General features: G+C 48.3%; 1 protein-coding gene across 1 annotated transcript in view; it reads right to left on the minus strand.

Moving 5' to 3' along the window:
* The window catches only part of CLSTN2 (calsyntenin 2), a 628,388-nt gene extending 608,477 nt beyond the window's left edge, over positions 1-19,911 (minus strand). Inside the window, exon 1 of the mRNA XM_081235450.1 lies at positions 19,242-19,911. Coding sequence (XP_081091576.1) covers positions 19,242-19,350 — 109 coding nt within the window. The 5' untranslated portion in view covers positions 19,351-19,911. The remainder of the gene's footprint in view (positions 1-19,241) is intronic.
* Between the last annotated feature and the right edge of the window lie 6,231 nt (positions 19,912-26,142).

Consider the following 26,142-nt stretch of genomic DNA (forward strand, 5'->3'; position numbering starts at 1 on the left):
TGTGAAAGGCTGTGATGTTCTCCCACCTCAGTGACAAGGAAGCAGGGGTATTGATCCACCAACTCCTGTCAGTCACTGGTGGAGGACCATTCCTGGGGGTGTTAATTCCCTGGGACTTCTGACCTGGCCCACACACAGGCAGAGAGGGGTCTCACGGCCAGAGAGAGCACGCAGGCAAAGGGCAGCTAGTGCTGGAAGTTGGGCCTGAATCTATGAAAATGGCAGGAGCAGAGGGAAAGTGGGCAAGGGACCCTCGATAGCCACCCAAATCCCCTCCTCACACACACCCTTGAGGCTGCTGACTAGTCTCTATCCAACCTGCACCTTATTAAGTCTGCTGACAATGTACACTGGAGAAGGAGTCAAGACCTGCTATAAGGCCAGCCAGGAGTTCACAGCCCCCCTGGGGTAGAGGCCCCAAATTCTAAGCCACTGGTAGCAGGCTCCACCGAACTCGACAGCTGTTCTATTCCTCCAGCCCAGCTGGATGAGGTGGGCGGGGAAAAGACCGGGCCTGCCCCACCCTAGACTGACTGTGGGTAGAAGAGAGGGCCATCGCAGACCTGGTTTTGTGACCACTCTCTGATGTAGGGAGGTCTGCTCCTGAGCCTCGTGGAAAAGCAAACAAACAACAACAACAAAAACAACAAAGAGAAAATAGGCATGAGGGACCTTATCGGGGTCATAGAGATGTTTTAAAACTGATTGATGATGGTTGAGCCATTTGGTAAATTTATTTTAAAAATCGTTGAAATGTACACTCGAAATAGGTGACATATAAAATTTGCCTCCATTGGTTACAAAAATAAATTTATTTTTAAAAAATTAAAAAAAATAAAAACCCACATTACTCCAGAAAACCATTGCGTCCTAGGACTGCCTGAGTGTAACCCCGACCTTATTCGCTGCCTACGAGTGGCATATCGGGTTCTTGATATAATCCATTTAGGGCATTTGTTTCCTTGGAGAGTAAGCTAATGCTGAAATGAGAAACAAATGTAGAGAAGGTCTGAATCATCCTGAAACACCCACGAGATACTAGAACACCATGCCCCAGACATTGGTTTTACTCCCCAGATTTTGTTAGAAGTACTTTGTCTGGCTGGCAGAGCTATTTCATACAACCTCCGGCTTTTCCTGCCATGATTTTACTTTTCCCAAGTTCAACCTTTTCAGGTGACTCAGGATGTAAATTCCCCCACGAAGTTAAAAAAGATTCCACTTTCTAAAGAATCCCTGAGGAACCAATGTGGGGAGAAAAAAAACAAAGCAGTCTTGGAGAAGGAAGCGTGTTAGTAAGTTAAGTTGGAAGAGTGGCTGTGAGAACTCTCCCTTCCCAGCTGGGTCTGGGAGGGAGCTTGCAGGGAAAACACTTTTAAATGCACGGCCCATCGTCCATTATAATTGAAAATATGGTGATGCATAAGAGATGATGTTGATTTTAGAATCAGAATGTCAACCAGGTTTTCTCATTTCAGAAATACACATATCCCTTAGTGCCCTGAAGTTACCGTTGGGCTGAAATTTTTATAAACTCAACTCCAAGTCAAATATTACAGAACTACCAAATGTCACTGAACTCCTTATTAAGGGGATATACCATTTCCAATTAAGCCAAAATATTAAAATGCACTTTCATCTCAGAGTTACTGAAACTCTTTGGCAATTCAGCCTCTCTCTTAGGAGCACCTTTAAGCTTATGTGAAGGAAGGGGGGAAAAATAAACAGACACCTAGGGATTAATAACAAAATAAAAACCCTCATCCCTCTAAATTATCAATGAGAACACTAAGGAAGAATTTTCCATCCAAGAAAACAATGTTTTATCTCTGAAATATCAGTATGGACCATAATAAATACTCTAGCCAGTTTGTTAGCATTTAATCCATCTGGATATAAACATGAAAAGCTGTTATTTTTGCCCCCTACAGCGCTGTCAAGCTCCTTCCTCCCACTGGATGGCAACTGCCTTAAAGAGACGCCAGCCCAATTCTACAGCTTTTCATTCAATTACTAAGACTCAACCCAACTCATTTTTAAACTCCAGTCTCCTATCTGATCCACAAAGCTTCTGATCCCCCCAAAAAGGCAAGGTATTCCAAAGTCTCCTGATGGCGGGGCCGAGTGTGGTCTGCTCTCTCCTCCACCCCTCCACCCTACTCTTCTGCTTGGGAAAGGGGAAGACACGTCTCTATACTTAAAGCAGAGTATGTTCTCCCAAATACGTGGTATTCAGTGCTACAGATGAAAGAGGAAGCCCATGACTAAGCTTTTTCATTGATGGGAAAGTTACTTTACATTAATTATCCCGGAAGGATATGCACTCTAGAAATGGCCCCCAGAATCATCAGCCTCAGAGGTCCAAGGTCCTGAGCCATCTAGATTCCCAGGCCCCCAACCTGTCTCACCCCCAACATGTCACCTACTCCCAGCCTGGCTCCATCTTAGGCAAAGTAGCAGTCCTCCCTTCCTCTGATCTATCCCCTTAAATGATGCTCCAGCACATGGTTGATGGGCTCAGTGCAGTCTTCCAACATGCCCCCTGGGAAGGCTTTATTCTTCAGAAGGTCTTCTGGTGAAACGGGACAACCTCTTTCAGGTGTCCACCAGCTAGTGGCATTTTCCCCTTTGCCCCACAAGTTCCCCAGAAAGACTACAGCTCCAGAAGTTGTCTACCCTTTAAGGCAATTTCACCTGCAAGTACATATGGGATCCAGCTTTGGTACATCTTAGAAGCAGGAACTTAAGAGTCAGTGTGTGTGTGTGTGTGTGTGTGTGTGTGTGTGTGTGTTGGGGTATATCCTCCAGGCACCTCTCGGCCTGGACATCCCCCAGCACACCATCTAGAACTCCACGGTTCTCTTCCTTGTACAAGTGGCACTGGAATGATTCAGCTAAATATTCTTCGTGTAGCTTTAAGAAACCCCAAGTTTCTCAGGAATACAACCATCCTATGAATTAAGGCCAGAGGGTACTTTGTCTCGTTCAGAATTTCACCGGAAGTACGTCACCATTTCTTAACATCACATCATCCCCATATCAGCCATGATATTTGACTTGCCGACACCACGCAGCTGGAGCCATCTGCATTTGTAGCTGTGGCATTCACAGCAAACGTCTAATTCACGACTCCTCTAGTATAGGTGGGCACAAGCATTACACACTATTTTATAATACATTATTTTCCTTTTAGTTTCTTTATATTTCAGTTAAGGCATTCTACTGATTGGTTAAATTATGTATGCAAGCAAGCAGTAATATCAGTACATTTCATTTCAGGATAATAATGGGAGGACTACAAAATATTTGTTGTAAAAAGGGGCCATTGGTTCTGAAGCAATGCAAACCAGTGTTCTGCCTTCATAATCCTTTCTGCTTATTTCCCCGTTATGCACCCTGAGCCTTTAGTCAAACCCAGTTGGGTCCAAGCTCTAGCCTTAATATCTAGAGGGAGAAGCTGTTCCCACTTGAACCAGAGTTACGGGAAGGCGGCAGCTCAGTCCTGCCCAGGCCCCTGCCCCAGCAGCATAATCTACACAAAATCTCCTGCCCCAAGGAGAAGGGGGGCTTCAGGGTCAGAGTCAGGGCTGTTAGCCACCTGCCCCGTACACCCCTGCTCAGCCACATCCCCAGGGAGCACCCCCAGAGCTTCCCCTACCAACACCAGCCTCAAAAGTCCTGGATTTGGGTTGGACGGGGATGGTGGTGTTTCCCTGTGCGCAGTGTCAAAGCTTGAATGCTTAGAACTGAACCAGCATATCCTTAGATCTGGAAGTAAATGTTTGGACTTTGAAGGATTCCCACTTGCTCATTTTTTTTTTCTAGCTCCATGGGTAGCACTCCATGGGCCTCATCACGTGGGGCCATCTCACTCTAACTGATGGCAAAGCTTTTCCAACTAGAAAACTCATCCTGGCCTCTCCATACACATGCATCTGATGTCACCAACTGCAAATCGCTTTTAGTGGCCTGTTTGGAAAAGGAGGCATGCTTTATACATGTAGGACTTCAACAGTCTGAGGCTTAAGAGGATGCTGACAGGAGCCAGGAGTAACCACTGAGAGACATGGAGAGTGCGCTGGGCAGAGCGTAAGACCCGCAGCAGCCGATGGTTACAACTTAATTCTCATCGGCGCAGTGACAGAAGATGTTCTCCCAGATAGGTGGTATTCAGTGTTCCAGATTAAAGAGGGAGCTCCTGGCTAAGCTTTTTCATTGATGGGAAAGTTACTTTACATTAATTATCCCAGAAGCATATACACTCTGGAAATGGCCCCCAGAATCATCAGCCTCACAGGTCCAAGGCCCTGAGCCATCTAGCTTCCCAGTCCCCAATGTGTCTCACCTCCAACATGTCACCTGCCCCCAGCCTGGCTCTATCTCCCCATCCTTGAATGCACCCGCTCAGCCCACGATGCTAACCTTCCTAACCAAATCCTCCTTCTCCACCAGCCCTACTCGGGTGGGCTTGCACTGGAAAGATGGGCACTGGGGACCCAGGGGGATGAAGGAGAAAGATCAATCAAGAGGAACTCCACCCCAGCCCTCCATCCCCACAAGGCAACGAGCTGAGTTCTAGGGAACTCCAGACATCACTCCCGCACCTACCCTCTGCTAGACCATACATGCCTGGGGGCACAGGATGAGGACGTCACAGACACTGACCTCAGGGATAAGACAGTTTAGCGAGGAACAGGCAGGTGGGCAGGTAGGCAAGCTGGTAAGTGCCACCGTGGAGGTCCGTATGGGAGCTGTGTAATCGAGGTAGGGGGTAAGAATACTCCCAGGGGATGCCCAGGGATGGATCCCAGAAGATGCACCAGGCTGCCAGACAAGGCAAAAGCAGATGGGGCAAGGGAGGGGTGTGCATCAGTGCAGAGACACAGGAAGACCCATGAGGCAGGGAGTTGGGCTCTTTCTGCGGGTCAGGCTGAAGCGTGAGGAAAACATACGGAGAGAAGATTCGCTCATTCACTCCTCAGGCACTGTGCAGGTGCTGGGCTCTGCTCACACGAGCTCACCTTCTAGCCCAGGAACAGGTGGGCACCCACTAAGGGCCTTTGGGGATAAGCCAAGGAAAGTGGACTTTATCCTGAAAGTGATGAAGTGACATACAGGGATTCTGAGCAGGGGGTGACGGACTGGGTGTGTGTGTTTGAAAGAACCACCAAGGGCTGCGTAGAAGTGGATTAAAGAGGAACCAGTCCATGAGCTGCAGGGATAGAGAAGTACAGTCAGGCAAGGAGAATCCAAGTTACCAAGTGCTCTCTGAGCAGTGAGGCCCCTGCCTCCTCACCCCTCCCCACCTCTCGCCCCCCACACACACACATCCCTATCCTGAGCTGGCTGCCGTAGAAAGACAAGAGTCAGGGATATAGACAGTGCCTGCCACAAGAAGCAAGGACCAGAGACAAGAACAGCTCAGGACACTGAAGAACACACTGAGAACGCCAGACAGAGAAGGATCGGTGCTCTACAGACTGCTGAGTCAAGCGCGCTGGCCACTGCTCAGGAGAAACCCTGCCCTGCCTTTAAGCAGATGCAATCAAGCTAGGGAACCAGATGAGTCCTTGTGGCTAATGAAGGGGAGACACTGGGCTGGATGCCCATATCCAGGCAGTGCTTCTGTGGTTGGGTCTGAGCACACCCTCAGTCTGCACACCTGAGGCTCTTGCATCACAATGGATGGGCAACCCCCTCCCTTGTCTCTTGGGGTGCCTTCTTAGGTGCTCAGGAGGGTTGGCTGGGGATTGGCAGGGCTCAAGGTCCCTGGAAATCAAGGCTGCCTTGGTTCTGGGGAGAGAGGATGTCCAAGTGCATGTCTTCACCCACGGCCAGGGAAGCCACCCACACCAAGTACCAGGCTATCTCCATGCCAGGACCCATGAGTGAAAAGACATCAAGACCCACCAGAGCTGTCAGTCAGCATGGGCAGGAGCCCAGCTTTTTAAGACCTGTAGCCGCCACTGCCAGCTTTAGATGACAGAAGGTATCACAGAGACTCATCCCGGGAGGGCTCCCACAATTTGAGCACAGGAGCTAAATCACCCTAATACGGTTTGAGCACCATGACAGAGACCTATCTGCCTCACACGTCCCCCACACCCTCCAGAGAGCCTGCCACGCTGCCCCAAACGCCACCAGTGTGCGAATGCGTAACCCTAGGGGTTGAGCAGTGTCCCCTCTTTCTAAATGCACACATCGCCAAGTGAGATCCTGCATCATGCATGTCCCATTGCCTTAGCTTACAGGAAAGTCAGAGCGTTTCCTCTCTGATAAGATGATGTAAGGAGAGCATTAGGTCACCACGTCTAGTAGACTTGAGACAAGGGCAGTGGCAGCTCCAAATTTCCTCTACCAAAGCCCATTTGGTTGGAAGTATGAACCACGTGACTTGTTTTGAAGCTGTGGCTGCATAGCGAGCCCTCTGTCTTTAGTTAAAGGTTAGGTGGTTCTGATCCACAGAAGTAGCAAAGTTTTCTAAAGATGCTCCTATTCACATTTCCCATTGGATGGAGAAAACAAATTGTAAGATTAGGAGGATGATGATTCTCATGATTATTGGTAGTAGTTGAAGAAGTGGATGGGCTTCCCTGGTGGTGCAGTGGTTGAGAGTCCGCCTGCCGATGCAGGGGACACGGGTTCGTGACCCGGTCCGGGAAAAAAAAAAGTGCTTTATTTGTGACCTCTAGTTAAAAGAAGAATAAATCACTAAAAAGACTTAAATATAATTTTAAAATTAATATGCAAGATACAACCATCTTGATATTTCTCATAATGGTGCCATAAAGCCAAAATAATTGGTTTGCTTTCGGGAAAAGAAAAAATAACCAACAAAAAGAAAGTGAAATCTAGGTCTTGAAAGTGAAATTCTTTTTAACTCTGATTATAAATTATCTTAGCCTCCTTCCCTGCTCCAAATGACCACGCGCCCTCCTACAAACAAGCAAAAACACACAAGAAAAGAAGAAATGAAGAGGGAGGGAGGAAGGAAGAAAGGAAGGAAAGAAGGAAACTCTTAAAATACCATAAACTGCAAATTCAATATTTTCTCTCATTCCATAGCATTTCTGTGAGTTTCCTGAGTGATGGCCTGTCTTAGTTCTTGACTCTAAATCCAGATTCTTAATCCCTTCCGTACGAGGTCTGGAGGAGAGAATTTTGAGCATTTTGCAGCAGACAAGTGTGCCGAGAAGTGCCGGCAGAGCAGAATGAGCTGAGATTCTAGGACTGGGTGGGGTTAAACTGTCCTTGCATGAGGACCAGAGTACATGATTTTCCAACTCCAGAAGCAGGGAGAAGAATCCCCGACACTCCAACGTTGTTCTCCTACATTCTATTTCATGTCTAACCACTAGTGATGCGCTAACTAGCTCCAGGGCAGACCGTTATCTGAAACACACAGCATTTCAATGGGTTTGTGGAATAAAGTGAAAATCTGCCCCTAGGAAAGCACTTGTGGGTTTGAGAGCTTGAAGGAACAGAAAGAGTTGGAAAAATAAATATTCAGAACCTCAAACCACCAAACACACAGTCAATCAAGCTAAGGAAATGCTTACAGTCTCCTCCCCTGATTCTTCATAGGCTTCTTTTTTTTTTTTTTTAGTTTTTCATTTCCACTAATTTTTTTTAATTTTTTTTATTAGTTCCTGCTTTATAACAAAGTGAATCAGTCATACATATACATCTGTTCCCACATCCCTTCCCTCTTCATAGGCTTTTATAATGCAAGCCCTGCTTCCTCTCCCCTCTGTGCAATCTCCAGCAGGCAACGACAGTAAGTCCTGCAAGTAGGCAGAGCCCCCATAGGAGGGGAGTGGTCCTGGTGACAAGCTGCTACAGAAGACCCAGGCCCTCACTCAGGAAAGTTTCTCTGAGGAGCAGGCTTTCAGCTAGATGGAGAGGGACTCCTCCTCCTCTCAGGCCCTCACTCTCCATCCCAGCAGGTAAAGAGACAGCGGTCTTGGCCCCCAACTCAGGCGGGCCTGAGTAGAGACCCCCAGCTGAAGAGGTTAAGCCCATTCCCATCTCCAGGTCCCTCCTTCTTTCTTCTCCCAATAGCCTCCCAAGGTCTTGTTCACCACAGCCCATCCTCAGCACCCAGATGACCAAGGGTAGGGATGTAAAAGAGGAACAGCAGCTGGCCCAAGGGAAGATGACCCTTGGATGCCCCAGTGGGGCACTAAGTTCCCATCACCCACACCCACTTGGGGCTGCCCTGTCCACAGTCAGACCCACCATTGCTGGGGTGTATTTTGTGAAAGAAGGCAGAGGGTTTCCTTTCAGCATTTGGCCTGAGCCCCCAGCACAAGCATCTCTGGCTTCAGGTACCAAGTGATGGGCTAATTGTTTCCTGACAGCACGAGAGAGCCTGAATACCACCCATGTTCTCAAGCTCCAGAAGTCCAGCATAAACTGTACTGCTGAAGAGGAAATCATAAATCTTAAGACCAGGATTTCAGTGTTTTTGAAGGGTTTCATTTCTCCTCCCTTCCAACTTTGATATATATACTTACTTAACAAGGGTCTGGTGAAGGTTCATCGAATTAATATACGTAAAGTGCTTGGAGTTTGAAGAGAATATGCAATATAAATGCAAGTGTCACTATAAAGGTTAATCTAATTTACATCTAACACTTTCAGTTCATGGTGTTAATGAACTATATCCTTTTAGAGAGTGATTAATTTATTGAAATGTGATTATTTTTCCTAGTGCTATATATGGGTCAGCTTCTCCTCTTATTGTTTCTAACTTTACAGAAGAATTCGGCATTTTATAAACTAAAATAATAAATCAAATACCCTGTAATGTTATATTTCATTAATTACAAGGAGACATGCACTAGATTAACATTTATCTGTTTTAATTAATTTGCTGCGATGCAGTTATCCATGCAAATTGGAAAATGACACATCAACTTGACACCATATTAACCGTTTTGACTGGTTCTTCCCTGAAAATTTATGGGCCCGCAACTGCTGTACCCCTTGCATAACCATGGTGAACACCCACCGTGTACCATACGCAGAATGTACATTAAAGAATTAGGAAGGGCCTTACCACTAAATTCAGACTTCTTCTGAAAATATCATTAATTAAATTGGTAAGACATTATAAAGACGGAAAGATGTAGGGTTTTGTTTGGAGGGTTAGAGTCCTGAAGTCTCAAAAGCAGTTTCTTAAATCTGATCACCTTATTTTCTTAAGCACTTTATCCTTCCAAAGGGTATTCAGAGCCACTTGCACGTGGATACTCAGAACTTTCTTGAATAGAGGAGGGAGGTGCCATCCTGTCCTTTCTGCACAGGGAAAAGCAGATCCCAGAGGGCTGAGTGATGCGCCCTGAGCCTCACACGGATCAGTGGATCCAAGTCACGTGACTTGGAGTCGCTGCCTTCTCCACAGGCGATTTCGTCGTCAGGCTTCTTTGAAGACTGCAGATTTGTTTAACTATATAATACAACAGACATCACGGAAATGCAAAGTGGCAGAAATCACAAAAATGATGTGCTGTGTGTTTTGTTTTGTTTTTTCTATCTGCAAAACTTAAGTCAAATTTCAGCCAATTAAGCATTTTTAGAAGCTATGAGTGGCATTTACAGCCTTTCTCAGTGAGAATTCCAGCGGCATCTGCTGGACTTGACTCCCTTACACATCTTGGTGTGGTTAGAGTTCACTCAACTCATCTGCAGAGCTGTTTTCAACCTTTACAAAGTGAAGGCTGTCATTGGTTTGGAAGGAGAATCAGTTAACTAAAGAGGAGAGGCCTGATGACTAGTTCCTACCGGTGACCAAAGGCAGGGAGTAGCCCTGACTGGGGGAAGTGTGCATGGGCAGAGTCCTGAGGGACTTGCAGCCAGTGTGGGTGGCATCACCCCGGCATATCGTCACTCCCTCAACACTCAGCATTCACTCTGGATCTCAGACTGTGCTGGGCACCAGTCACACAGAGGTGACCAGGATGCTTCCCCCTCGAGGGGGTCACAGTCTGCCTGGGGAGGCAGGGAGGCGATAGGTACTGTGATGGGGGAAACCAGAGGTGGTGAAATAAAGAGGGTCAAGGCCCCCACCCAGGAGCAGCCCTGCAACCCATGCCAAGAAATGAAGCATTCCCTGGGGAACTGTCAGCAATAGGGGCTGGCAGGGGCACTTCTCAACCTTGGCTGGGCATCACAAACATCTGAGAGCTTTAAACTAAATCCCAAGTCCTAGCCTAGATCAATGACACCAGCATCTCTGCAGGGGTGTTCCAGGCATCTCTGTTATTTTGAAACTCTCAAGTGGTTCCACTGTGCATCCAGGTTTGAGAGTCACTAACCCAATGGATAAGGGGGTAGTCTCTGAAACTAGACTTTGTCCATTCAATTCCCAGCTTTGCTGTAGTAGTAGTAGTAGTTGGGTGAACTAGGTAAGTAGCTTAACCTTCCTGGCCTCAGTTTCCTCACCTGTAAAATGGGGATAATAAAAGCACACATCTGATTGAGTGGCTGGAGGACTGAATGAGTATTAATACCTCTAAAGCACTCAGAACAGAGCCCAGCACACAGTAAGCTCTTGAGAGAAGATAGTATTTACTATCAGGAAACTGCTGGAAAGTTCACTGAGAGAAGAGGAGGCCAGATGAGAAGTGAGGGGAGAAACCATCAACAGACTTTTATATGAGGCTGGAGAGTTTGGATCTATCTTGAGAGGACTGTGGTTTGTCATCAGGGGTGAGGCTCTCTGTGTATCCTAGCTTCAGAGGAGGCTTGGGTTGCCAGAGTGTAGGCAGAAGATCTCTGTAGACACTCGGTCCAGGCCTTTGCTCTATGAATGCCTGAGCTCCTTGAAGGGGTGATGGTAGGGATAGGAGAGGTAGAAGGTGGGAGAAGGGCTGGTTTCCTCTAGGATGGGAACTGGTGGCCTGTTCCATCTCCTATCCCCAAGCACCCCGCGGGGCACTGGCAATGAAATGTAATAGGAGAATTGGACTTCAGGTGTTGGAACCCCAGTGGCAGCAAAGATTCTGCTGCCCACGGAAGTAGAGAGTCAGCCGGGGCCATCAAGAGGCCAGGCTGTGGGCTTCCCTGGTGGCACAGTGGTTGGGAGTCCACTTGCCGATGCTGGGGACACGGGTTCGTGCCCCGGTCTGGGAAGATCCCACATGCCGCGGAGCGGCTGGGCCCATGAGCCATGGCCGCTGAGCCTGCGCGTACGGAGCCTGTGCTCCGCAACGGGAGAGGCCCGCGTACCGCAAAAAAAAAAAAAAAAAAAAAAGAGGCCAGGCTGTTCAGACAATGAGCATCACACGGCTAACCTGTGAGGGATGGAAACTTGAGGCAATTCCAAGAGTGTTACGTTATTCTCAAAACCCTGGGACCTTAACAGACTGCAGCATGGATGGTGAAGGATGGAATTCATGATGATTGGGATGGCATTTCTTATAGGCCTGGTGGGACTGGAGTTGATGTGACCCATCCTGGCAACAGGGTGATGGATGGGATGAGGAGGGGTGCTTTCATTCCCAAGAGATGCTAAATAAGGCAGTAGCAATGGGCATGGAGGGGAGTGGGAAGGTTCTAGGTCTTTATGGGTAGAATCAACTGGACCTGATGAAGGATGGGGTGTGATGGAAGAGGAGAGATGAGGATGCTTGCTGGAGGACTCCAGGGCTCTGGCTTGGGTGAGTGTGCAGATGTTGTACCTCTCATCCAAACAGAGGCCACAGAGTAAGCAGCAGCTTTGTGGAGGGAAGATGAGAGGCTGGGTTGGCACACACATGGGGCTGGTGGTACCCCAGGGCATCCTAGAGGGGACAGACATGGAGCAAGCCTCTGAGCAGGGCTTAAGGTGAGCTAAGAGAAGAGTTGGTCAGGGCCATCTCTGGAGGACTGATGTAAGCAGAGGTCACTGAGCTGGGGACAAGCAAAGTCCTGAGAAGGTACTGGAAACAAGTGCCTGAGGATTAGAAAACCACTAAGAAGTGGGAGAAGTGGCCTTCGGGTGACATCATCCAAGATATCACCTGGCTTCCTGGTGCTGGGTTGCAACCAACTGCAATTAGTCTGACCCCTTGGTCTGATTCCTGGCTCTGTGGCTACATGCCCTGTGGTGTTCACTTACCAATCTGTAAAATGGGTATTTGTGAAAAAGACAATTGACATATATAAAATCCTGCCACAACAGCAGAAGAAAAGGCAGCCTTATGAGCAGTCACGTTACCTTCTATTTCATCTATGCCATCTCTCTCCCCTCTTGCCACACTCTCCTTTCAGCATCCCCTCCTCATTCTCCCCAGAGTCCAGGCTTCAAGTACATCTAATATATTTGAAAGTGTCTGTGGTAGCTTTTCTTAACCCTGCCTGCTTAAAAAAAAGGAGTCAGAGGAGGGCCATGTTTAACCCAAATGAACAACTGCTGGGAGGTCTTCCTGATTCAGGAGACCCCTCCAGTGGACCATGCAATGCAGACAGCTGCCTTCTCTACTTGAGGCCAAGCATGACGGGAGGGGAGGAAGGCTTCCAGCTGCCCGGGCGAGAAGAGAAAGATGATGTTCGCTCCTGACGGGGAAGTCAATCAGAGAGTGAGGCTTCCAGAGAAACTGATTCTTTCAGCAATTTTGAAGACCCAAATGTTCTTGAACTGCCTCGGAATGTTCCAGGGCAGCAGAGCCTCTCTGGCCTCACTCAGAGCCTTCCTCAGGCTGAAAATACATCACCCTGCTAGGTAAGCCTGTGTGATATGGTAAATCCATGTCTGCCACACCATTCTGGGTTCAAATCTCAGTTCTACTGTCCCTAAGCTGTGGGACCTTGGGCAAGTTACTTCCCTTCTCTGGGCCTCAGTTTCCTCCTCTGTAAAGATAGGATAGTAATTCTACCTGCATCATTGGTAGATCAAACCAACTGGGGTTAAGATGAAACCAACTGACATATATAAAGTGCTTAAAATAGTGCCTGGCACACGGTATGCATTCAATAAACATTCACTCTTTTATTAGCTTTATAAATCTGTATGCAGAAATATATTTGTCCAGGGCTGGGCTCCCTCCTTACTCCTGCCTGCATACCAACATGGGCATTCTTACCTTGCATCTACCTGTCCTGCCCATCTCCTATCTGCTGACCAAATGCCTACTCACCCATCAAGACCTCTTTCATTTTCTCTGTTAATCTTTGATGGCTTCTCCTATCCTTGTCAATTTCTTCCTTTCCTACAAAACTTTTTCCAGGTGTTTCATGCACAGTCGTCTACCCTTTTCCCAGAAGCTACCAGGTTCTCCAATAGTTTGTGTCATGTGTGATGTTTGCCCTAGACAGAGCTCTTTGATATCTGATATTTGTTTTAGCTTTTCAATCCGCTCATAGAGAATAACAGGAGACTGAGACATAGCTCTTGGCTGAAAAAGCTAAAAATGGGGCCCAATGTATGTTTGGGTTGGCTTCACTCTCACCCCAAGCATCCTCCTCCAACCACTGCCGCCTCCTGTCTTCTGCCTATTGCTCCCCCAAAGCTGACAGCATGATTGGTATGGATGAATGTTTGTGTCCTACCAAAATTCACATGTTGAAACTCTACCCTCAATGTAATAGTATTAGGAGACAGGGCCTTTTGGAGACCCTCTCCTTACAACCCAAATCCCAGCATATTAGGATTAGTAGAGATCATGAGGGTGGGGCCCTCATGAATGGGATTAGTGTCCTTGTAAGAGTCGTGAGAGAGCCTGCTTCCTCTCTCTGCACTCCACACAGAAGGACACGGTAAGAAGTCAGCAGTCTGCAACCCAGAAGAGAACTCTCACCAGAACATAATCATTCTTGGACTTCCTTCCTTCAGAAATGTAGAAATCAATTTCTGTTGTTTCTAACACCTGATCTATGTTATTTTTGCTACAGAAGCCCCAGCTGATTAAGATGGCGAACTTCTGTCCTGTTCATTGCCAGTGTCTTCAGCTCAGCATGCTTCCCCCAGCTCAGTCCTCTCATGGTTCATCTGCACACCCACCATTCCAATTTCCACAGGGTCCAATTAGTGGTGGGCTAGATAATAAATAATAAAATAATAATCTGTCTCAAGCTGTCATTTGGCTATCACAGTGTCAATTACTCCCTTCCACATAAACATGCATCATCACAGAGGTTGCCAGTGTCTTAAACAAACAAAAAAGATTGCTTCTCTGCGTTCTGGGACAGCAAGGCTGGAAGGAAAGTGTTTGCTGGTCAGGGGACTTCTCTTTACAACCCAAATCACACCAGTAAAGCTCTTCCTCCAGAGACCAGAATCCCACACCTTCGGCAGTGGCACATAGAGATGTTTATTTATTTAGATAACACACATTGCTGAGTCCTTCCTCAGAGCTGGCCCTGCATTAAGTGCCAGGACTTTTGAGATGAATGAGACAAGACATGGGTCCCAGCCTCAAAGGCATTCATAGACTAGTGAAAGAGGCAGGTGTTTTCACAATTCAAGCCAAATGTCTATGTGTGCATGTATTTATATATGGCTAAGTCCATACATATGCACATGTGGAGAGAGACAGAGACAGAGAGAACAGAGTTTGAATGGAGGGAAGATATGAACAAAGCTACTGAACTGCCAAGAGGTCAGTCAGAAAGGGAGAATGTCACCAAATCTCAGATGCTAGAACCCAGTGTTTAAATTATCAGTAATTACAGTAATTACAGTCACTGTGTATTTAATGCTGTTTACATGCCATGAACTGTGCTAAGTGATTTCTAAACACTTTCCTGACAACCACTTGGCAAGGTAGATCTTTGTATCCCCATTTTATAGATAAGGAAACTGAGGTTCAAAGGGATTCACTGATTTGTCCAAGATTATCTTACTGGGAAGCAGTAGGGCCAGGATTGGAACCCAGGTTTCTCTCGCTATGAAGCCCAAATTTTCCTTCCTACAGGACAGGAGAAAATATACAAAATCTCTGTGTCATTAAACAATAGCACTGCAACTGCAAACAGGTGGATTCACCAAGCCACTCACTACGGACTGCTCGGCTCACATCCAGAGGCCAGGCAGTGGTGTGGACTTGGAGATCAGGACAGGGAGGGAGAATCAGGACAAGATTCCAGACCTCAGAGCTCACAGGGCAGTGCTAGAGCCAGACAAGGAGCACAGGTACACCAGAGGGAGAGCCACATCCTGGGGAAGGCTCCTAGGGGAAACCATGCCCAGGCCTGGCTGTGTCTTGAGTCACAGAAGGCATTAGGCTGAGGGAGGTAACCGTCTAGCTTGAAGACATGGTCCAAAGGGTCCAGGGCAGGAATGAGCACATCTGGTCCAGGAACCACAGGTGCTTTGGGATGAGTGCAGGTCAGAGTGCACCCTCTGATGCAGTGCTGAGGACATTTTGTCATTTGTGCTTCAGTTGTTGGGGAAATAACTGCCACACCCCCAGGAGACACATGCTACTTTCCAAGAGATGATATAGGACAATTCAACATAAAAATTCCACACCACCTTCGCCCCCACGGGAGGTTCTGCATGTGCACTTTGGAATACGCAAGGATGGTTTTTGAATCTGTAAGAGGGAGGATGAGGCTGCTGCTTGAAGCTAGAGCACAGGTTTCCATGGATGAGAACAAGGCCCACTCCATTTATCTCCCAACAGGCCCTTTGAAACTGCAGCCCTGGACTCTCCTCCTGTGTATGCAGGGCCACAGGGGCTCTTGGGGATCTCAGAGGTACAGTCAGCTTCCCTGTGGTCACTAGATCTGCCTTTAAATCCAAAGGGGAGAATATACAATGAACAGTCAAGGGGCACTGGCCATGGTGAGCCTTCGCATTCTCACCCCAGTGTCACATCCTCCCCCGGTTGTACTGGCAAGTCACTTGCCCTCTTTCAGACTTAGTTTCTTCCTCTGTGAAATGGGCTACAGCCCAGTTAAACAGATTAGCGCAGTGCCTGTAACACACTAAGGAGATGTTCCACAAACTGCAGTTACTACACTTACACAACTACTGCTACAATTCCACTCTGTCTCCTCCCCTCCCTATTACCAAATGCTGTGCTTGCAAGCCCTCTTCCTATCCCTGTCTCCCTTGTCTGCGTCCCCATCGCACGGTATTATACTTGGCACAAACTCAGCCTGCTGTCATTCTCTTAAAGTTTTCACATAAAAATCTTGTCTCCAGCCAGATCAAAGCTCTCAAAGCAAGGTAGTAGTGAGATGGGAATGTGGGGTGGGGGGGGGCTGATCTTCTTATATTTGCTAAGAATCCTCCAGAGCACTGAGTCAGGCTCCGGGCACACAGGTGGGCACTACATCAGTTATTGCTGATGGTCTCTACTCAAGCATTGTCCTGAACAACCAATAAATACCTGGATGCTGAGGACTGAAAAGCATTTGTGTACCAGATCCCTGAGACCTGAGACCACTGATGCATCACCAAATTTGGCACAAATCTTAAGAGGTTTTTTTGTATTGTCTTTTTTTCCCTGGATAAGACATGTCTTTCTCTGCTCCAGAGGCTCCTTGGGTCCACAATGCCTTCCCAGGCTTTGCTCATGAAACATGTGCATAGGATCTGGTCTTTTCAAGGCACCCAGGAAGCGTTTGTCTTTTTTGAATAATCAAGATACAGGAGAGAAAAGGAAGGGGTTAAAATAGCTGCCTGGCCACTGTAATACTTCTGACGTCAGGAATATGTTTCTACTCAAAGTGCAGAGATTCTGCGAAAGCCCCAAACAGTTCTCAGGGATTAGCTGCTCGATTCCCTACAGGAAAAGGCAAGAAACACAAAGGCAGAACAAGCTGTGTGCCACAAACACGACATCGTACACGAGCCCAAGCCGGGAGGACATACTTCCAGACAGTTGTCCAGAGGGTGCATTCAGGTCTGCCAGGCAGCTTGACGCCCCACTCCCATTTTTCCTCTGTGAATGAATTCAGAACTGTATGGGAAAAGAATGCTATCTTTTTGTTCAATCTTCTTCATAGGTCTTCCTGACTTTTCTCCTTTTTAGTGATGGGGATAACAATGACATGAACCTTAGAAAAGGCAAAGTCAGTGGTGGGACACATCATATATGAAGCATACCTTCAGTATCTCAAATGTTCTTCAGAAATTATATAAAATTTGGAGACATAAAATGCACGTGCATTGTAATAAGGAGAGTCAGCCCTGTAAATCCCAGCTAAAGTGTCATAGCAAATGTCTCTGTTTTGATCAAATATTACACATTTGTCTTTAAAAAAGAAATGAAAAGAAAAGAAAAATGTAGCTAACAGCGCCCTTTGCAGCCCCCCAGTGGTTAGAAAGAGAAAGAGGGAAGAACGCGGGGGAGACAGCAATTCTAGCTCCGCAGGACCAATCAACTTTTTACTCCGGAAAGACAAATGGCTTATTTTCAACATGAAATGAATATGTTCTAAGTGGAGAAGATGCAAGGTGTTGGTTAAAATGCACATAATTATTCACATACGCGTGAATCACTGAGAGCCTGGATTTTTTTTTTTTCTTCTCAATCTTTCTCTTTTTTATCTCTACCAAGTTTTCCATTTTGACCTGGGAACTAGGCGATGCATAAGCATACCAGGTCTTCTTCCCAAACAAGTTTTTTTTCCCTTCCTTCACTTGCCCCCTGTATGTAAACATCGGCTTAAACATACGCCATTTGCTCCGCTACAAAGTGACGAAAAGAATCAAAAACATGTAATCTGCCTATTTAACAAAGTGTCTATATTGGGGAAGGAGAGCAAAAGATTTGGTCGTTCGTTGCTTTTTCTTCTTGCTTTCACCAAAACAAGCGTCTCTCTGAATGATCAACGACTCCTTTACCCATTCCTTTACCTTTCCTTTACCACATGTTTGAGACATTTTCATAATCAGTTTTCCTTTGTCTCCCCCCCAAAAAAAAACTACCTCTCAAGGATGGGGGTGGGGTAGGAATTGATGAAAAGGAACAGGATGCCTGCTTATAAAATAATGTTACGAAAAACGATGCCACCAAACGAAAAGATTACAGCATAAACAGAAACTCTCCTATTCTTCTCAACCGTCTCACTCTCAAGTTGCGGGAGAGGCATTCCCGAGGTCCTGAGGAGGCGAACTGGCTGCCTCACGCTCTCCCCACCCTCCAAGGGTAATTAAACGTAGAATACATTCCCTCCTGAGCCACAGGTAAGCTACAGTTGAAAGCCAGTTTGCAAATCAGGTTGCCGCTAATAGGCTGCCTCTTTATCTACAAGAGCAAACTCCTCCGTCCTCTGAGGATTGTCAGGGACCACGTTCCTTCCCGTACTGGTTGCCGGGCAAATCTGGCCACAGCCTTTAAACCAAGCGCACGCCCTCCTATCCTAGTCAAAACGCAGAGTATCAACAAGTTACCACCAGCCCAGAACCGCCACCGCCTCTCCTGCACCCATCGCCACCCAAGCCCGCTCTGCTCCTCCCTTGCCTCTCCCACCACCGTCCAGCAAGCACGTGACCTTCCGTTTCAGTTCGCCCTCCAGACGCCCCCACCCCGACGCTCCTCCCCGCGCTCCCAGGCAGCAAATTCCGCGGCTCGCCAGCCTACAGTCTCCCGACCGCGCCAGGCGTTCACCAGGATCTTGCTTCCTCCGGGGCGGGAGAAGCGGAGAGGTCAAGAACTCCAAGCCAATAGGGTTACGGGGAGGGAGGTCACCGGATTCTGCGCCTCTGTGCTCCGGTGCCCAAGCACAGTCGGAGAGGCCATGGGGAGGGTCACATCCCGCACTTCTTCCGGACTCCGCGGCCCACCCGGGGGGCGCGCGTTCCCAGGGGAGCCAGAGCCGCCCTGGGGGATCCTGAAGCCAGCCAGGGAGGCCTTCCCCGGAGCCCACAAGTTTCCACCCCATCCCCGAGCTGGGAGACGAGCTTTGCTCCCTCCTTTGAAGGCGCCGCCACTGATTCCTCCCTCTGGGCTGGAGCAGACAACTGCCTGTCCGCGCCGTGCCAGCGCCCTGCTCCCGCCGCTCCCGGGCCGGAGCCCGCCACTCGGCCACTACACCCCCACTCCGGCGCAGAAAGCCCCCAAAGTTGTCCGGACTCCCCAGACCTGGCCTTCCCCTGGGTCCCTAGAACCTGCCCAGGGGTTGGGCCGGCGTCCGCAGGTGAAATCTCTCTGGTCCAGGGCGCAGGGCGCTCACTTTGGTCATCTCGGGCGCACGGAGGCCGGGGAAGCTGCGGCAAGGGAGGGTGTGCAAATCCAGCGGGGTCCCCGCCGCTTCCCCCCTCAAGCCCGTCTCCTCAGAGACGAAGAAACTTCCCCAGCACCCACCTTTAGAGGCGAGGAGGCGGCGCCGCCGGCTGCCCCCGCCGCCGGCGCTGCCGCTCCCCACGCCCAGCACCAGCAGGAGCGGCACCCAGCACAGCCTCCCAGTCACCATCCTAGCCGCCGCCGCCGCCGCCTACGAGCTGCCGCTGCCGACGCCGCCGCCGCCGCCGCCTACTGCCCTCGCCGGCTCTCGCCTTCCGGTGTCCGCCGGGCCTCGGGCCGCCTTGCCCTGCCGCTGTGTGCGCTTCGGGCGCCGCCGCGCTCGGCCTCCGGTGCCCGCCGCCGCGCCGCTAGCTCGCCCGCAGCAGCCGCGCTCACTGGCGCGGACCCCGAGCAGCTCCGGCGCTCACCCCGGGACGGCCCGTGACGTCACGGAGGGAGGGAGGTGGCTCCTGCATATTCATGAGACGCGGACACCGGCCGCGGCTCCTAGGCTCGCGGCTCCGCGCCCTCTCCCCCCAACTTTCCTCCGCCGGCCTCGAGCTCCGGGGCGCTCCTCCTCCAGGTAGGACTCGGCTCCCAGAGGACCGGGTGGGCGGCTGCGGGGAGCCCTCCGGCCTCTCGCGCTCGCTCCGGCTCTCAAATAACTGCCTCAGGGGTGGGCTGGCTCCCTCAGAAGTGGTCCCCGGGAGCCTGAGCGTCGCCTGCGGGGGCTCAGGGCACCGTGCCCCGCCACGCCCTCGGAGCTGACATCCGTGCGGAGAGGCGGGCGAGCGGGCGTTGCTGCAGGTCCTCCTGCCCTTGGCCGGGTCTCCAGACGTTCTGTGCCGCCTGGTCTGGGGAGGGCGCCAGGCACACGCTAGAGCTGGAAAGCGCGAGTGCTGCTCCGAGTTGCCAAGTCCGGTACATCACCGCGGACCCGGAGGGCAATGGCCGGACTCCGCACCATCTTGGAGAGGCGGGAACAGCCACGGCTCTCGGAGGCTAATGGACCGGATCACAAAAGGCAAACGTGGGCCGCTGGGCCCCCCGAGGCTGCAGTGGGTCAGACACTTCCCTGCAGTATGGTACCCAGGCAACAAGTTACCACCTTTCTGTTTCACTCCACGTATCTTAAGACCAGGCCACCCGACGTCATGCCTTGTAACACCTCGTGAGTAATTGTCAGTACCCAGAGTGCAACGGCCTTGCACTCTTGACAACTCCCCACCACCCCCAGGCCACACAAGGTTCATAGAGGTACTCCCTAGACATTAACTAATGGCTCGGAAGAAATCCTTGACCTTATTCGCATACATATATGCAGTGCCAATATCACACACAGGTCAAGGTTCATAAGGAATAGTTAAGGAAATAGAGACATCTAGAGAGAAACAAAAGTTATTTATTCATTGATTCAACCCATATACTGAGCATCTCGACAGGTTATGTCACCCTGCCACTGGACACTAAATTAGACATTAGACAGTCCGAAGACCAAGGAGAGTTGTCCGTCCTCTCCTCAAAGCCTTTGTTCCTGTCTGAGAAGCCAAAGAGGGCAGTAAAAGGCAATGACAGTACTTTGTAAGTGTTAGGGTCTTGCACATTCTTTACGTTGCCAGATATGTGCCTATACAAATCAACTAACAAAATGTATATGTTGCAACGTGTCTAAACAGCATCCTATAATTAATAACTGTAGTTTGGGATACTCAACAAAGCCATAAAATCCATTAACAGCCCTCGTGCTGCTCAGCCACTCTGCACCGTCCTGGCAGCTCACTCAGAGCCGCTGCAGTTGTGCAGGTCGACTCTTCTGCATTTCCAGGCACCAAAAAGTGCTTGCAGGGCAGCCATGGCGGCCGCAGGAAGGCTCAGCCTAGGCAGGGCGCTTCACCTGCAGGTCTCCTTTAACCCACACAACCCACATCTGTGCTGTTATGCTTTCTCACATGAGCAAATGGAGGCTCGGGGAAATTAGGGAAGGAACTTCCTTGCCCAAGATCAAAGGGCTAACAAGTGCCTCAGGTCAATACCAGGCTCTTGCTTTTTTCAGACTTGATGTCAGGATCCAGAATGGATGGCATGGAGGCAGGGAAGGTGACCCAGGCAAAATCAGGGAAACCAGCAGATAGAAGAGAAATATAAATTTGTCTCGTTTTCTTCTGTTTGTGCTCCATCCAATGACATATCTGCCTCCCCTTCATTTTCTAATAAGTAGACTCACCTTACTAACTTACCCACACTGTCCCTTGATGTCATTCCATTGAGTTTCTTCAAGACCAATTGGTTAGTCCCAAAAATTTTACATGAAATTTCAAATGCAGACCAAATAATGAGAAAGAAGGGGAAATACAGCTGATTGGAAAGTATCCCCACTCCATGTGGTACATCACCAAAAAGAGCACAGCAGAGAAAGACACCAGGGGGCAAGCCAGTGAACAAGAGGCACCGCGTTGCTAGCCTCCATCTCCTCCACTACAAACGGGGGTAATAACTATGCCTATTGTGAAAAATCAAGTGTACTAATGATCCCCATTTGTTCATGTCCCCCTGAATTCATTCTCTTTGGATGTATTCTCCCACCTCAACTCAGAGCTTGGCCACATGACTTGCTTTGGCCAGTAGGACAGTAACATGCATGCTTCCTCTTCCTCTCTTGGACCACTGCACCAAGGGGTGACCTGCAGTAGGGCAAGAGACCACATGGAGTAAGCTGTCCAGCCAGCCAAGCCCATCCTAGACCGGTCAGCACCAGCTGACCCACGAGCTGAACACAGACACATGAGCAAGCCCAGCCGAGGTCAGCCAATCCTGACCCACATCAGAGCTGCCCAGCTGACTCATGAAAAAGAATACATGGTTGTTGCATTAAGCCATTATGTTTTGGGGTGGTTGATTAAGGAGCATTATGCCTACTTCATAAGGTCATTACAAGAAGTAAATGAGAAAATATATGTGACACACTCAATATGTTGCCTGGCACATAGTCACCATCCAATAAATGTAAAAATGTCTCCCTTTTATCTCTACTTCCCAAGTCTCTGAAATGCCAGTCATAACCCTGATTTGTGTCTTTTGAGAGAAAGTCACCAACAACCTGGCTTAGAGGGAATGAAGGTGAGTAAGTATAGGCTTGGAAATTCTCGAGCCACAAGCGCCTCAAGTCCACATCATCTGTATGGAGCTGTGCCCTCTGCCTGTGCTGGGCCATTGGAGATGCAAACAATAGGTAAAGCAACACAACAATTAATGTGTCCCTGTTCACTTGGTGCCAGGCTTTGCAATGGGGGGTTTTGCAACCCATACTTAATTTAATCATTGCAACAACAGGTGTTATTTTCCCTATTTTGTTCTAACCAGGTTACTGTCTAAGAAAGTTTGAGTAACTCATCTACATTCACCTATTTGTGCAGATTGTGAATTCATGTCTGCCTAATTCCAAATTCCATCTTTTTCTCACACTTCAAGGTTTTGAGAGAAACATATAGAATAAGTAAACAACAAAATGTAGTTTCACAGACTCATAGACATGGAGAACAGACTTGTGGTTGCCAAGGGGGAGGGAAGGATTGGGATTAGCAGATGCAAACTATTATACATAGAATGGATAAACAACAAGGTCCTACTGTATAGCACAGGGAACTATATTCAATATCCTGTGATAAACCACAATGGAAAGGACTATGAAAAAGAAAAAATATATATATATATATAAAACTGAATCACTTTGCTGTACAGCAGAAATTAACAAAACATTGTAAATCAACTATACTTCAATAAAATAATTTTTTTAAAAAGTAGTTTCAGATCAGAGAGATCTTCAAGATGGTGTTAAGAGTAAGACATGGAGATCACCTTCCTCCCCACAAATACATCAGAAATACATCTACATGTGGAATAACTCCTACAGAACACGTACTGAACGCTGGCAGAAGACCTCAGACTTCCCAAAAGGCAAGAAACTCCCCCACGTACCTGGGTAGGGCAAAAGAAAAAAGAAACAAACAGAGACAAAAGAATAGGGATGGGACCTGAACCTCTGGGAGGGAGCTGTGAAGGAGGAAAGGTTTCCACACACTAGGAAGCCCCTTCACTGGCGGAGACAGGGGGTAGGCAAGGGGGAAGCTTCAGAGCCACGGAGGAGAGCGAAGCAACAGGGGTGCGGAGGGCAAAGCGGAGAGATTCCTGCACAGAGGATCGGTGCCTACCGGCACTCACCAGCCGGAGAGGCTTGTCTGCTCACCCGCCGGGACGGGCGGGGGCTGGGAGCTGAGGCTCGGGCTTCGGAGGTCGGATCCCAGAGAGAGGACTAGGGTTGGCTGCGTGAACACAGCCTGAAGGGGGCTAGTGCGCCCCAGCTAGCCGGGAGGGAGTCCGGGAAAAAGTCTGGACCTGCCTAAGAGGCAAGAGACCATTGTTTCGGGGTGCACGAGGAGAGGGGATTCAGAGCACCGCCTAAATGAGCTCCAGAGACGGGCACATGACTTGGCTATCAGCACAGACCCCAGAGACTGGCATGAGACGCTAAGGCTGCTGCTGCAGCCACCAAGAAACCTGTGTGCAAGCACAGGTCACTAGCCACATCTCCCCTCCCGGGAGCCTGTGCAGCCCGCCACTGCCAGGGTCCCGGGATCCAGGGACAACTTCCCCAGGAGAACGCACAGCACGCCTCAGGCTGGTGCAACGTCAAGCCAGCCTCTGCCGCCGAAGGCTCGCCCCGCATTCCGTACCCTCCCTCCCCGCAGCCTGAGCCAGAGCCCCCTAATCTACTGCTGCTTTAATCTCGTCCTGTCTGGGCGGGGAACAGACACCCTCAGGTGACCTACACACACAGGCAGAGTCAAATCCAAAGCTGAAACTCAGGAGCTGTGCGAACAAAGAAGAGAAAGGGAAATTTTTCCCAGCAGCCTCAGGAGCAGCGGATTAAATCTCCACAATCAACTTGATGTACCCTGCATCTATGGAATAACTGAATAGACATCGAATCATCCCAAAATTGATGGTGGTGGACTTTGGGAGCAACGACATATGTAATTTTTTCCTTTTTCTCTTTTTCTGAGTGTGTATTTGTATGCTTCTTTGTGGATTTTGTCTGTATAACTTTGCTTTTACCATTTGCCCTAGGGTTCTGTCTGTCCTTTCTTTTCTTTTTAGTATAGATTTTAGTGCTTGTTATCATTGGTGGATTTGTTTTTTTGGTTTGGTTGCTCTCTTCTTTCTTATTTAATTCTTTTTTTTTCTTTTTTATTACTTTTTAATTATTTAATTTTTAATAATTATTTTTTATTTTAATAACTTTATTTTATTTTTTTCTTTCTTTCTTTCTTTCTTTCTTTCTTTCTTTCTTTCTTTCTTTCTTTCTTTCTTTCTTTCTTTTTCTCCCTTTTCTACTGAGCCATGTGGCTGACACGGTCTTGGTGCTCTGGCCTGGTGTCAGACCTCTGACTCTGAGGTGGGAGAGCCGAGCTCAGGATATAGATCCGCCAGAGACCTCCTGGCTCCGTGTAATATCGAACGGCAAAAGCTCTTCCAGATACCTCCATCTTAAGGCTAAGACCCAGCTCAACTCAATGACCAGCAAGCTACAGTGCTGGACACCCTATGCAAACCAACTAGCAAGACAGGAACACAATGCCACCCATTAGCAGAGAGGCTGCCTAAAATCAAAATAAGGTCACAGACACCCCAAAACACACCACTGGATGCGGTCCTGCCCACCAGAAAGACAAGATCCAGCCTCATCCACCAGAACACAGGCACTAGTTCCCTCCACCAGGAAGCCTACACAACCCACTGAACCAAACTTACCCACTGGGGGCAGACAGCAAAAGCAACAGGAACTACAAACCTGAGCCTGCAAAAAGGAGACACCAAACACAGTAAGTTAGACAAAATGAGAAGACAGAGAAACACAAAGCAGATAAAGGAACAATGTAAAAACCCACCAGACAAAACAAATGAAGAAGAAATAGGCAGTCTACCTGAAAAAGAATTTAGAGTAATGACAGTAAAGATGATCCAAAATCTTGGAAATAGAATGGAGAAAATACAAGAAACATTTAACAAGGACCTAGATGAACTAAAGAACAAACAAACAGGGATGAACAACACAATAAATGAAATTTAAAACTCTCTAGAAGGAATCAATAGCAGAATAACTGAAGCAGAAGAACGGATAAGTGAGGTGGAAGATAAAATAGTGGAAATAACTGATGCAGAGCAAAATAAAGAAAAAAGAATGAAAAGAATTGAGGACAGTCTCAGAGACCTCTGGGACAACAGTAAACGCACCAACATTCGAATTATAGGGGTCCCAGAAGAAGAAGAGAAAAAGAAAGGGACTGAGAAAATATTTGAAGAGATTATAGTTGAAAACTTCCCTAATATGGGAAACTAAAGAGTTAATCAAGTCCAGGAAGCACAGAGAGTCCCATACAGGATAAATCCAAGGAGAAACATGCCAAGACACATATTAATCAAACTATCAAAAATTAAATACAAAGAACAAATATTAAAAGCAGCAAGGGAAAAACAACAAGTAACCCATAAGGGAATCCCAATAAGGTTAACAGCTGATCTTTCAGCAGAAACTCTGCAAGCAAGAAGGCAGTAGCAGGACATTTTTTTTTTTTTTTTTTTTTTTTTTTTTGCGTTATGCAGGCCTCTCCCTGTTGTGGCCTCTCCCGCTGTGGAGCACAGGCTCCGGATGCACAGACTTAGCGACCATGGCTCACGGGCCCAGCCACTCCACAGCATGTGGGATCCTCCTGGACTGGGGCACGAATCTGTGTCCCCTGTATCAGCAGGCGGACTCTCAACCACTGCACCACCAGGGAAGCCCGACAGGACATATTTAAAGTGATGCAAGAGAAAAACCTACAAACAAGGTTACTCTACCCAGCAAGGATCTCAGTCAGATTTGACAGAGAAATTAAAAGCTTTACAGACAAGTAAAAGCTAAGAGAATTCAGCACCACCAAAC

This window comes from Mesoplodon bidens (assembly GCF_964165515.1).
Source record: "Mesoplodon bidens genome assembly, chromosome: 5".
Taxonomy (NCBI): Eukaryota; Metazoa; Chordata; class Mammalia; order Artiodactyla; family Ziphiidae; genus Mesoplodon; species Mesoplodon bidens.